The sequence below is a fragment of the Dryobates pubescens genome, chromosome 8, assembly GCF_014839835.1.
Source record: "Dryobates pubescens isolate bDryPub1 chromosome 8, bDryPub1.pri, whole genome shotgun sequence".
Classification (NCBI taxonomy): domain Eukaryota; kingdom Metazoa; phylum Chordata; class Aves; order Piciformes; family Picidae; genus Dryobates; species Dryobates pubescens.
Window position 1 is genome coordinate 42526321 of NC_071619.1, and position 13197 is coordinate 42539517.

A 13197-nucleotide genomic window follows, 5' to 3' on the forward strand; every position below is an offset into this window, starting at 1 on the left:
ACCCCAGGCAGTGCTACAGGCTGGGGTCAGAGTGGCTGGAGAGCAGCCAGGCAGAGAGGGACCTGGGGGTACTGGTTGATAGTAGGCTGAACATGAGCCAGCAGTGTGCCCAGGTGGCCAAGAAGGCCAATGGCATCCTGGCCTGCATCAGGAACAGTGTGGCCAGCAGGAGCAGGGAAGTCATTGTGCCCTGTGCTCAGCACTGGTTAGGCCACACCTTGAGTCCTGTGTCCAGTTCTGGGCCCCTCAGTTTAGGAAAGATGTTGAGATGCTGGAAGGTGTCCAGAGAAGGGCAACAAAGCTGGGGAGGGGTTTGGAGCACAGCCCTGTGAGGAGAGGCTGAGGGAGCTGGGGTTGCTTAGCCTGGAGAAGAGGAGGCTCAGGGGAGACCTTCTTGCTGTCTCTAACTCCCTGAAGGGAGGTTGTAGCCAGGTGGGGGTTGGTCAACCACAAACAGAACAAGAGAACACAGTCTCAAGCTGTGCCAGGGGAGGTTTAGGCAGGAGGTGAAGAGAAAGTTCTTCACTGAGAGAGTCATTCACCATTGGAATGTGCTGCCCAGGGAGGTGGTGGAGTCACAGTCCCTGGAAGTGTTCAAAAAGGGATTGGATGTGGCACTTGGTGCCATGGTTTCGTTGATTGGATGGTGTTGGGTGATAGGTTGGACTTGATGATCTCAAAGGTCTTTCCCAACCTGGTCACCATCCCTGGAGGAGTTCCAAAAATGATTGGATGTGGCACTTGAAGCCATGGTTTAGTTAGTCCTGAGGTGTTGGGTGACAGGTTGGACCTGATGAGCTCTGAGGTCTTTTCCAACCTTATTGATTCTATGATTCTATGAGTTTAACCAGAATCAAGTGTCAAAGTATTGAAAGTCAGTCTGCTTCACCCAGACTGCCAATCCAAATTGTAAATTCCAACCAAGGTGGGAAGATCCTTCAAGCATTAATCTGTTTTGAGAGCCTTTTTCTGAGGATTTTGTGCTTAGCTGCGCTGCACCAAGCCTCAGTGTAAGAAATAAAACCCTGGCCTTGGAAACAAGATTGCTGGAACATTTTTCTCAGACATCAAGACACCTGCACTAAAGTGTTATTATCTAAGTACAGTGGGCTGGTGTAGGTTGCAGTAGGATTAGGGGAGGTTCTTGGAAGCAATAGGATAGACTAGGATCTCCACCCCTAGCTGCAGTTATAAAGGCACTAATATCTAAGGAAGGAGTCAGGGAGGAGTTGAAAGGCCAACTCCTTTCCCCTGAAGCACTTGGGTGAGGAATGTCACAGAGCTGTTAAAGCAGTGAATTAACAAGCTGAATTGTTCCTTGGGAAGGGAGTTTATCTCTTTCTTCTGTCTCCCAGTGAGAAAAATGTGGTTGAAGTTTCTTTTGGCTATTCTCCTGCATATAACAGCTGCAAAGGAACCTGAGCCGTAAGAACTATCCTATCATTACTTGCAGTATTCATGGTAAAGCTTTAATGACAGTGCTAATTAGCACCAGTAATTTTAGTTTAAATGCTGCTGTGACTCATCTTTTATACCTGGAGAGTCAAACTGGAATGTGGATGGGAAGTGAACGATTCCAATTTCATTTGAAACAGACCTTCTGCCTGTTGCAGAACTTCTGCAGACGTTAATGTGTGGCTGGGAAAAGACAGCAGCAGTAGCTAGAGCAGATGCTAAAAGCAGTGACTTCAGCAGTTTGCTAAAAGCAGGTGGGCCCAGGTCTCAGATAAAGGGTGGGAGCTGGGGGCATTGGCAAAGCTCTGGGGGGAACTAGTGGCTGAACTAGTTAGGGGCTGCAGGTGAGGGCTGAGGAGCATTGACAAAATGGTCTATATTTAGACTAAACTAATCAGCAGGTACTGGATAATAGTGGGGCATTTTCTGTTTATTTCATCATGTTGAGGCTGTTTCTCCTTTTTCTGTGTTGTGATCACTATGATGTTTGTATTTCACAGGCAGTATGTCCTCATGGTTCCTGCTGTCCTCCAAAGCGACTCTCAAGGCCAAGTTTGCCTGCAGTTCCTCAATTTCAATGAGACAATATCTGTCAGAGTCACCCTAGAATATGGTGCTGTTAACACCACTATTTTTGAGAGAACCACCATGGCAAGGAATAGTCTTCAGTGCTCCAACTTCACGGTAAATGGATTTCAATTTATGTCCCGGTGGAAAAGAAATGCAAGGAGGAGAAAGGTAGAGTGGAGAGCACAGGAATGGAGCAAGCAGAGGAAGCAATCAGATTTACTGAAGGAAAAAGGAAGCAGAGGAGAGACATACAGGAACAGACAGGGAGGTATTCTTAATAGATGTAAGAAATAAGAAAGGTCCAAGAAAGTTTGCTGCAGGTGGTAAAGTTGGTGGAAGTGAGGTGGGTGTCTCCTTAGAGGAGCCCAGGACATGGTAGCTTTCTGGAGTAAATGACTTCAAGAAGAACAACTTCCCCTTGCTTTTCTGTTTCCTCACAGGTCTCTCGTGCCAGTTCTGCCCCAGTGGCTTTCATTTCCTTCTCTGCCAAGTGCACCACGGTCAGCCTAGAGGAGCGGCGGTCAGTGCTGATCTGGCACACGGAGAGCATTGTGTTTGTGCAGACAGACAAACCCATCTACAAACCAGGACAGAGTGGTGAATATCTATTTAAACAACACCCTCTAGGAAGCAATTTCTTCTGAGAGTATTTCTATGTCAGGTGGTTTTCAAACTGAGATTTCTGTGGAGCTCAGAATGTTCAGGATAACATGAGACTCTCATCCCGTGGTCTCTGTTATTTTCTTTGTCCCTTCCTCCCAAATGACAAAAGAGGGGAGCTTTTGCTGTTGTATTACTGGTGACAAGCCAAAACAGTGGAAAGAGGTGATTAGACCACTCCTGAAGTGCCTGGCATAGACTAATGCTGGAATAGAATAGAATAGAATAGGATAGGATAGAATAGAATAGAATAGAATAGAATAGAATAGAATAGAATAGAATAGAATAGAATAATGCTGGAATAGAATAGAATAAAATAGAATAGAATAGAATAGAATAGAGCAGAGTAGAGTATAGTAGAATAGAATAGAATAGAATAGAATAGACCAGGTTGGAAGAGACATAGTCTTCATTCTGTGATGCTGGTCATCCAGAGAGACCAAGAGTGAAATCCATTGTTTCAAAATTAATGATAAGCTTTTAAATTACTCTGTTTACCTTCTGGGTTCTGGTGGTTTTGAACTTCATGTTTGCATGGAGGAATTCGAAAGCATTGTAGATGTGATGCTGAGGGAGATGGTTTAGTGGTGGACTTGGCAGTGCTGGGTTAATGGTTGGACCTTCAAAGGTTTTTTTCTAGCCTAACCTATTCTATGGCTCTATGTTGTTTTGCCTGCACTTACACTGTTCCCATATCCATACTTCTCACCTGGCCATCCAACAGAGCTTCTTGTCAACAAAGAATCCATCTAGATCCATTTCTTAATTAATTTGTAGGCTTTAATACTTCTGGGACACTGTAGGAACACTTGTTTTCCAGAGGTCAGCCTAATAATATAGCTCTTAGGTGGAATCAGCTATGCTTTAATTAGAGATGAGGTCTATCTGTATAGATACACAACATAAAGGAAAGCTTACCAGCCATAATTTGGTGCCACCAAGGTATCCACCAAACACAGCTGGATTTTTTTGGGTTGGTTTTGAGGTGGGGGAAGCAGTAGACTAAATTGAATAAAAGAATGTAAGGCAAAGAACAGGACAAGATAAGAACAGACTGGGCTAAGAGGAACTACACTGCATTAAGACATTCCACCTGGTTCCAGTAATATTTGTAGCTCTCATGTGTTCTAAGCGATAAACCTTGCTTTAGCAGTGGGGAAATGACAAGGCACAGTCACTGAAAGAGTTATGGCTGTCACTTCAGACTGCCTGACTTGCACAGCAGCTCTTATTCACTGGGTCACAGCAGTTCCTATTCACTTGGTCACAGCAGTTCCTATTCATTTGGTCATCCTCTTTTTCTGACTGTAAGCAAGCTATCATGAAAGCATATGAGAATTCAAAGCTGGGAGAAGTACCATTGGCAAAATCTATGTAGGATCCTTCTAACTTAAGATGTATTTTACCACCTGCATCCTGTGCATGTGGAACTGTTAGAGACCCAGTGAGACTGGGAGTCCTCAATGGAAGCCATCACACTCAGCCAGACAAATGAGAATGAATGCTAACATAGCTTTCCTTGCCTTTCCAGTGATGTTTCGTGTTGTTGCCCTGGATTTCAATTTTAAGCCTGTTAAGGAGGTGGTGAGTGACCAGAGCTCTTCTCTATTCAAAATTGCTGGGAAGCATCCTGTCCTCACATATTCAACAAACAGTTGTTGTGGATAAAATGAGATACTGGCCTTCCAGGATCTGAAGGAGGCCTACAAGAAAGCTGGGGAGGGACTTTATAGGGTTTCAGGGAGTGATAGACCTAAGGGAATGGGAAAAAACCTAGAAATGGGTAGATTGAGATTGGATGTTAGGAAGAAGTTCTTCCCCATGAGGGTGGTGAGAGACTGGCACAGGTTGCCCAGGGAGGTGCTGGAAGCCTCATTCCTGGAGGTTTTTAAGGCCAGGCTGGAGGTGGCTGTGAGCAACCTGCTGTAGTGTGAGGTGTCCCTGCCCATGGCAGGGGGGTTGGAACTGGCTGATCCTTGAGGTCCCTTCCAATCCTGACAATTCTATGATTCTGTGATATTGCAAGGACTAAATGGCAAAGAATTAACATGATTTCCTAAGAGTTAAAGCCACAAGGAAGAGTGCAAGTTGGATGTGGCATTTTGTGCCTTGGTTTGGTAGTCATGAGCTCTTGGGTGACAGGTTGGACTTGATGATCTTTGAGGTCTCTTCCAACCTTATTGATTCTCTGATTCTAAGATAAAAGAAGCCCAAGTAAAGGTTTACATACACTCCTGTAACTCTACATACTCAGCCTCTCTGGCATGGCACAATCCAGTGTGATCAGAAACTGCCTCAGTGTTCTCATTTCACATCTTCCTTTGTGCAATTTTCTTCATGAAGTAAAACTGCTATCAAACTGATTAAGATAAAAGATGAGGATCTCTAATTATGATGATTATAGTATTATAGTGCTTCTTGGTTACACATTTCTCACAGTCCTGGGGAAAATCAATTTGTGTTTGTTCAGCCACCTAATCTCTTCCACCTTTTCTCTTTTTTTCTCTCTTTCAGTACCCCCTGATTGCAATTCAGGTAAGATTTTTCTTTATTTATTTGTGTCTCTTTGCACTGTGTCACACAGATAACAACAAAATGTGGGGCACGTGTACATACATGGGTTTGTGTGTGTTCTTGCTCCTGACTACACTGGCAGAAATTAATGGAAATCAATTTGCCTTGACTCCTGTGTCCAGTTCTGGGCCCCTCCATTTAAGAAGGACATTGAGACTCTTGAAGGTGTCCAGAGAAGGGCAACAAAGCTGGGGAGGGGTCTGGAGCACAGCCCTGTGAGGAGAGGCTGAGGGAGCTGGGGTTGCTTAGCCTGGAGAAGAGGAGGCTCAGGGGAGACCTCATTGCTGTCCCTGAAGGGAGGTTGTACCCAGGTGGGGTTGGTCTGTTCTTCCAGGCAACCAACACCAGAACAAGAGGACACAGTCTCAAGCTGTGCCAGAGGAGGTTTAGGCTGGAGGTGAGGAGAAAGTTCTTCCCTGAAAGAGAGATTGACCATTGGGATGTGCTGCCCAGGGAGGTAGTGGAGTCCCCATCACTGGAGGTGTTCAAGAGGGGTTTGGATGTGGCACATGAAGCTTGAAGTCAGTCATGAGGTGTTAGGTTGCACTTGATGATCTCTGAGGTCTTTTCCAACCTTATGGATTCTATGAGCCCAGGATGCAGTTTGAGCCTTACTGATATGGAAAGCCTATCCAGATTCATTACAGCAATAAAAGTTGCACTGTTCCCATGCCTGCTTTTCTCACCCCTCCACTTCCTCCAGTCTGTTCATGCCTTCTCTGGGTAAAAGCATTGGATGGTGGCCTGGCCCAAACAGTTATAGTGAATGGAGTTAAATCCAGCTGACAGCTGTTCATGAGTGGTGTTTCCCAGGGCTCAGTTTTGCGGACAGTCCTCTTTAACAACTTTATCAAAGCTCTGCACAAGGGTACACTTGGACAAGTGCACCCTCAGTAAGTTTGCAGATGCCTGAGGGTAGGAAGGCTCTACAGAGGTACCTGGACAGGCTGGATCAATCTGCCAAGGACAGTTGTGTGAGATTCAACAAGATCAAGTGCTGGGTCCTGCCCCTGGGTCACAACAACCTCATGAATGCTACAGGATTAGGTAAAAGTGGCTGGAAATCTGACCTGGGAGCATTGATGAACAGCTGGCTGAACATGAGCCAGCACATGACCAGGTGGCCAAGAACATCCTGGCCTCTATTTGGAGGACCAGGGAAATGATTGTTCTCCTGCAGGCAGCACTGGTGACTACACCTTGTGTCCCGTGTTCAGTTTTGCACCCCTCATTACAAGGGCAGACACTAAGATTATGGAGGGGGTCCAGAGAAGGGCAAGGAAGCTGGTTTAGGGTCTGAGGAACAGGTCTGTGAGGTGCAGCTGAGGGACTTGGGGTTGTTTAGGTAGGAGGTTGGAGCCAGGTGGGTGTTGGTCTCTTCTCCCTAGTTACAAGTGATAGGACAAGAGGAAATGGCCTTAAGTTGCACCATGGGAGGTTTAGGTTGGGTATTAAAAGAAACTTCTTCATGGAAGGGGTTCTCAGACAGTGGAACAGGCTCCCCAGGGAGGTGGTTGAGTCCTCATCCCTGTAGGTGTTTAAAAGCTGCAGAGATGTATTGTTGAGGGAAGTAATTTAGCACCAAGCTTGGTAGTTAGGTAATGGTTGGACTCAATGCTCATAATAGTCTTTAGGTCTTTTCCAAACAAAATGATTCTTTGATTCTCTGATTTCAGGGTGTATCTTTTCATAGCTCAAATGCTGCTGAAAGCTGAACACATCCATGCTGCAGATATACATATTAGCTATGTTAGCAATTCCATGCCACTTTGTGGTGATTTTAAAAGCAGGAATCACAGTCCATGTCAAGACAGCATTCCTGCAAGTTTTCATGTTACACCATGAAGTCATGGGACTTTGCAGTGCAGCACAGACCCTTTGACCTCCACACTTCTGCAGTCAGTACTTGAAAGAGAGACAATGAGGACAGGCAAAGAAAAGTGTTCGAACAAAAATCTGTAGGAAAGGCCTTCAGACACTACAAGTAGCAGCAGCAGACTTCCACGAAAAAATGGAGAAAAGGAGGTATATCCTAAATTGGAAATGTGTAGTCAGGAGGGACAGACCAGGAAATGGGATAGGATAGGATAGGATAGGATAGGATAGGATAGGATAGGATAGGATAGGATAGGATAGGATAGGATAGGATAGAATAGAATTAACCAGGTTGGAAAAAAACTTCAAGATTGAGTCCAACCTATCACCCAACACCTCATGACAACTAAACCATAGATTCAAGTGCCTCATCCAGTCTCTTCCTAAACACCTCCAGGGATGGTGACTCCACCACCTCCCTGGGCAGCACATTCCAATGGCCAGTCTCTCTTGCTGGGAAGAACTTCTTCCTAACATCCAGCCTGAACCTCCCCTGGCACAGCTTGAGACTGTGTCCTCTTGTTCTGGTGCTGGGTGCCTGGGAGAAGAGACCAACCCCCACCTGGCTACAACCTCCCTTCAGGTAGTTGTAGAGAGCAAGAAGGTCTCCCCTGAGCCTCCTCTTCTCCAGGCTAAGCAACCCCAGCTCCCTCAGCCTCTCCTCACAGGGCTGTGCTCCAGACCCCTCCCCAGCTTTGTTGCCCTTCTCTGGACACTTTCCAGCATCTCAACATCTTTCCCAACCTGAGGGGCCCAATATATCAGAGTGCAAAGTGCAATAAAAAAGTTTAAAGGCTTTATTTGTTTCAATGCTTATGCATTAAGTGACTTCCCCAGCAAGTTAAAGCCACTTGCTCTGTTTTCTTCTTTGCATTCAGTTTTGTGTGCTAGTAGTAAAGGATTCCTCAGGTGAAGAAACTATGAAACCATATTCATTCATGTTTTTCCTTCAGGACCCACGGGGCAACAGGATCTTTCAGTGGCAAAATGTGACATCAGAGATGAACATTGTTCAGATTGAATTTCCACTAACTGAAGAGCCCATCTTGGGGAGCTACAAGATTATTGTAGTAAAGAAGTCAGGAGATAAAACAAATCACTCCTTCCTGGTGGAGGAATATGGTAAATACCACCTACTGGTTTTGTTTATTAGAGATTATTAGAGATGAGCCCCTGTCAATCAAGCATTCTGAGTGCTAAACCTTCAAGCAGCTTCCTGGACGATAAACCTTCACTTAACTCTCATGAAGAACTGAAGCTGAAAAGTAAAAGAACAGCATAAACCCAAAGGTTCAGCCAGGAAAATAATCTGCATCACAAGGCAATAAGTTGATTGGAAGTGTCACTGTGACAAACCAACCTTCTCCAAGCCACATCTCCACACTTTCTTGGCAAAACTCTCCAAAGCATCCAGACTTCACAGCTTCACCTCAGATATTCTGATTTCTTAAAGCTTCCTAGAAATACTTGGGAGCAGATGTTGGTCAGTTAGAGGGTAGAAGGGCTCTGCAGAGGGACATTGACTGTCTGGACAGATGGGCAGAGTCCACTATGATGGCATTCAACAAATCCAAGTGCCAGGTTCTGCACTTTGGCCACAGCAACCCCATGCAGAGCTACAGGCTGGGGTCAGAGTGGCTGAGAGCTGCCAAACAGAGAGGGACCTGGAGGTGCTGGTTAACATCTGCCTAAACATGAGCCAGCAGTGTGCCCAGGTGGCCAAGAAGGCCAATGGCATCCTGGCCTGCAGTAGGAATAGTGTGGCCAGCAGGAGCAGGGAGGTCATTGTGCCCTGTACTCAGCACTGGTTAGGACACACCTTGAGTCCTGTGTCCAGTTCTGGGCTCCTCAGTTTAGGAAGGACATCGAGACACTTGAAGGTGTCCAGAGAAGGGCAACAAGGCTGGGGAGAGGCCTTGAGCACAGCCCTGTGAGGAGAGGCTGAGGGAGCTGGGGTTGCTTAGCCTGGAGAAGACTCAGGGGAGACCTCATTGCCCTCTACAGCTACCTGAAAGGTGGTTGTAGCCAGGAGGGGGTTGGTCTCTTCTCTCAGGCAACCAGCACCAGAACAAGGGGACACAGTCTCAAGCTGTGCCAGGGGAAGTTTAGGCTCCAGGTGAGGAGAAAGTTCTTCACAGAGAGAGTTGTTGGCCATTGGAATGTGCTGCCCAGGGCGGTGGTGGAGTCACCATCCCTGGAGGTGTTCAAGAGGGGATTGGATGTGGCACTTGGTGCCATGGTCTAGTCATGAGGTCTGTGGTGACAGGTTGGACTTGATGATCTTTGAGGTCTCTTCTAACCTTGGTGATACTGTGATATTTTAGGGAGCCCTTGCTGGTCAGATCGTGTCTCAACCATTTTGGCCCCCCACTACTGAGATTCTTTTCCACCTGTGACTAATACTGATGATATATATCCTCATTTCCTCTTTCATCTCAGAAGGGTCTGCCAGTCTACAATGTACCAATGTTTGTTTTGTTTTGTTCTTTGCACTCTTTGTCCCAGTGCTGCCGAAATTCGATGTCACAGTCACCGCACCTGAAAGCCTTTCAGTCCTGGATACAGAGTTCACAGTGAAAGTCTGTGGAGTGTAAGTATCAAGTGCAGAGTGGTTAGGAAATGTGATAAACCCAGGAACTTGCCAATGACTGGGGAAAGAGGAAGGGCTTGGCGAAGAAACCAGAATAAAGAAGGCCTCAGAAGAGATTGGTCAGGGTTGACTTGGTGGTTGGAGCTTTCATTAACTTTTGTGCTCATCTCATTTTATTGTATGAGTATTCTCTCATGATCTCATTTTATTGTGTGAGTATTGTGTTTGGTGGGTTGAATAAACCATTTGAGAGGTCCCCTGTTAAAGTAGGATGTATCCACCCTCAATAATACACCTCAGAGGGAGAACTGCCAGCGGCAGTGCACTGTTGAATTCTAACTGGGGTCTTGTGCTTTCATCTGTCTTTAACACTCCCTCCAAGCTTAATGACTTTAACACCAAGATCTAATCCTGTAATTTAGAATCCAGGATTGAAAGCCTAATCTACTTGTAGATATGAGGAATTTTACTTCGCTTTCAGTGAGTCTAAAACTCCAGCCTAAGCTGAAGTGTGGAGGCAACAGCCATAATTAGGTCAGTAAGCACACCTGTCATGCCTATAGAGGTGTTTCTTTTTACATTTAAGGTGTGGGTTTGGTTCATGGGTTTAGGGGTGAAATAGAAGTCATGAACTTTGGCCATGACAACCCCAGGCAGAGCTACAGGCTGGGGTCAGAGTGGCTGAGAGCTCCCAAACAGAGAGGGACCTGGGGGTGCTGATTGTCAGCCACCTAAACATGAGCCAGAGTGTGCCCAGGTGGCCAAGAAGGCCAATGGCATCCTGGCCTGTATTAGGAATAGTGTGGCCAGCAGGAGCAGGGAGGTCATTGTGCCCCTGGACTCTGCATTGGTTAGGCCACACCTTGAGTCCTGTGTCCAGTTCTGGGCCCCTCAGTTTAAGAAGGACATCGAGACACTTGAAGGTGTCCAGAGAAGGGCAACGAGGCTGGGGAGAGGCCTTGAGCACAGCCCTGTGAGGAGAGGCTGAGGGAGCTGGGGTTGCTTAGCCTGGAGAAGAGGAGGCTCAGGGGAGACCTCATTGCCCTCTACAGCTACCTGAAAGGTGGTTGTAACCAGGAGGGGTTGGTCTCTTCTCCCAGGCAACCAGCACCAGAACAAGGGGACACAGTCTCAAGCTGTGCCAGGGGAGGCTTAGACTCGAGGTGAGGAGAAAGTTCTTCACTGAGCAAGTCGTTCGTCATTGGGATGTGCTGCCCAGGGAGGTGGTGGAGTCACCATCCCTGGAGGTGTTCAAGAGGGGATTGGATGTGGCACTTGGTGCCATGGTCTAGTCATGAGGTCTGTGGAGACAGGTTGGACTCGATGCTCCTCGAGGTCCTTAGTTATACTGTGATACTGTAATAGTTCAACTTCTGAGTTGTATTATGTTTTTGTAGAAGCAGGGGATTTAGCAGACACCTGTGAATCCATTCTGTTCTCTGGCTTCCCAGTTCACCTTGGATCCATTCCGTCATCTGTTAAGTCAATTTTTTAGGCATCAGCTCACGAATCTATTTCCTCTTCCCCTAGGTACACCTACGGCCAACCTGTTGAAGGCAAAGTCCAGCTAAGTGTGTGCAGGGATTTTGATTCATATGGGAGGTGCAAAAGAAGCCCAGTTTGTCAGTCATTTAACAAAGATGTACGATACATAATTATTACAGCTCCTTGTCTTTGCCATCTCTGCTGTGGTTTTCCTTCTCTCCCTCTGCTTCTCACGCTTTTCCTTCTTTGACGCTTTGCTTCGCTCAACTCATCTCTTTGCTTACGTCACTAGTGTAATGGCTTCAAACTGGAAGAAACTAGATTTAGAGTAGATATTGGGAAGAAATTCTTCCTCATCAGGGTCATGAGGCACTAGAACAGCTTGCCCAGAGGACTTGTGGAGGCTCCAACCCTGGAAGAGTTCTAAGTCAGGTTAGATGGGGCCTTGAGAAACCTGTTCTAGTAGGAGGCATCCCTGCCCATGGCAGGGGGGGTTGGAACCAGATGATCTTTAAGGTCTCTTCCAATCCAAATAATTCTGTGATTCTAGCTATCTAGGAACTCAGGGCACTGATTGGTTCTCCTCCTGGGTTCCTACAGACCTGGAGAGGGACTAACATATTCCTTCTTTGTGACTCTGTTTCCCAGCTGCAAACTGCAGACAGCGATGTCCTGTACAACTCATGTTAAAATAGTGGGGAAATACTTCATTCACTGCAGAAAGATCCCATGTGCTGTCAGCATGCTGTGGAAGCTGTTGTTGTTTGCAACAAGATTTGCTTTCTTCCCTTTCCAGCTGGAGAGAGAGGGCTGCCTCTCCCAGGTTTTCAGCTCTGACATCTTCGAGCTAAAGCGCATTGGTTACGTGAGGAGGCTTGATGTGAAAGCCGTTGTCACAGAGAAAGGAACAGGTAAGCCCTTCTAGCTGGTCAAAATGTGGTGTGATCAAAAGGAAGATCAGGCCATATTCAGCCTTTGCCTGCTGAATGCTAGGATCTCTTTCTGAAGAAGATCCATTTTTATAAGCACAGTGGCCATCTCCAGGCAAATGCAAACTCTGATGGAGATATATGCAAGAGAAATGGAGATATATGCAAGAGAAATTGTATCTTCTCTTGACTCTGGCCATGTCTTACAGGCCTGCAGCTCACAGCTACTCGGTCTATTTCCATAACTCGGGTGTTGAGCACCATACACTTTAAGAACGTGGATCACTACTACAGAAGAGGAATTCCTTACTCTGGGCAGGTAAGCAAGGGCACAGAGAGCTTCTATTAGAGATGAGTAACAGGCAATCACATGCCAACAGTGATAGGAACAAGCGGAGGGGTATTTGGGGCAGGTGGTGTCCTCCCCAGGGTTAGAATCATAGAATCAATCATTTTGTTTGGAAAAACTGTTAAGATCAAGTCCAGCCATTACTTAACACTGCCAAGTCTGGTGCTAAAGCAGGTCTTCTTTCTTTGCATAGAGTGCCTTATTGGTAATTCTGAATACTGAAGAGTTTGAATTGATTCTGAGTTTGGTTCTGCCAGAAATCAACCCAATCCATCAGCTGGCACTTCTCTAGTTTGCTTTTTAAGCTTGCTGTAATTCACTGCCTTTCTCTTCAGAACTGATGATCATATGCCAGTCAGAGATGAATACAAACACAGGGGGTTGAGGGAAGAAAGAGTGAAAAGAAATTAAGAACAAAAAATCAAGGAAAATACAACAGTTTCAGTCTCAAAAAACCTTTTTCATTATTTTATGTTCCATGACAAATTCCACATAGCAGTGGTTTAAAGGGTAGGGAAAGATCTCTCTCTTTCCTTCCGTTCACCACTTTTTCAATGGTGACATCTTACCAGTAGCAATGAAAAGAGAGAAGATATTGTCTTTCAAGGCCTGTTTTCCCCTCTGTCTATATAACTTTCTCACTTGGTCCCCACACACACTCCATTTTCCACCTCTTACTGGAGAATCGGGGTCACAGTGCTCCCTGGGGT

At 46.1% G+C, this 13197-nt stretch overlaps 1 protein-coding gene across 1 annotated transcript in view; it reads left to right on the plus strand.

Moving 5' to 3' along the window:
* The first annotated feature begins 1348 nt into the window (after nucleotides 1–1348).
* Nucleotides 1349–13197, plus strand: part of LOC104306902 (ovostatin-like) — a 39829-nt gene continuing 27980 nt past the window's right edge. The window contains exons 1-10 of the mRNA XM_054163956.1: nucleotides 1349–1425; nucleotides 1956–2139; nucleotides 2466–2622; nucleotides 4217–4269; nucleotides 5200–5220; nucleotides 8088–8256; nucleotides 9640–9724; nucleotides 11255–11366; nucleotides 12006–12120; nucleotides 12348–12457. Coding sequence (XP_054019931.1) covers nucleotides 1364–1425; nucleotides 1956–2139; nucleotides 2466–2622; nucleotides 4217–4269; nucleotides 5200–5220; nucleotides 8088–8256; nucleotides 9640–9724; nucleotides 11255–11366; nucleotides 12006–12120; nucleotides 12348–12457 — 1068 coding nt within the window. The 5' untranslated portion in view covers nucleotides 1349–1363. The remainder of the gene's footprint in view (nucleotides 1426–1955; nucleotides 2140–2465; nucleotides 2623–4216; nucleotides 4270–5199; nucleotides 5221–8087; nucleotides 8257–9639; nucleotides 9725–11254; nucleotides 11367–12005; nucleotides 12121–12347; nucleotides 12458–13197) is intronic.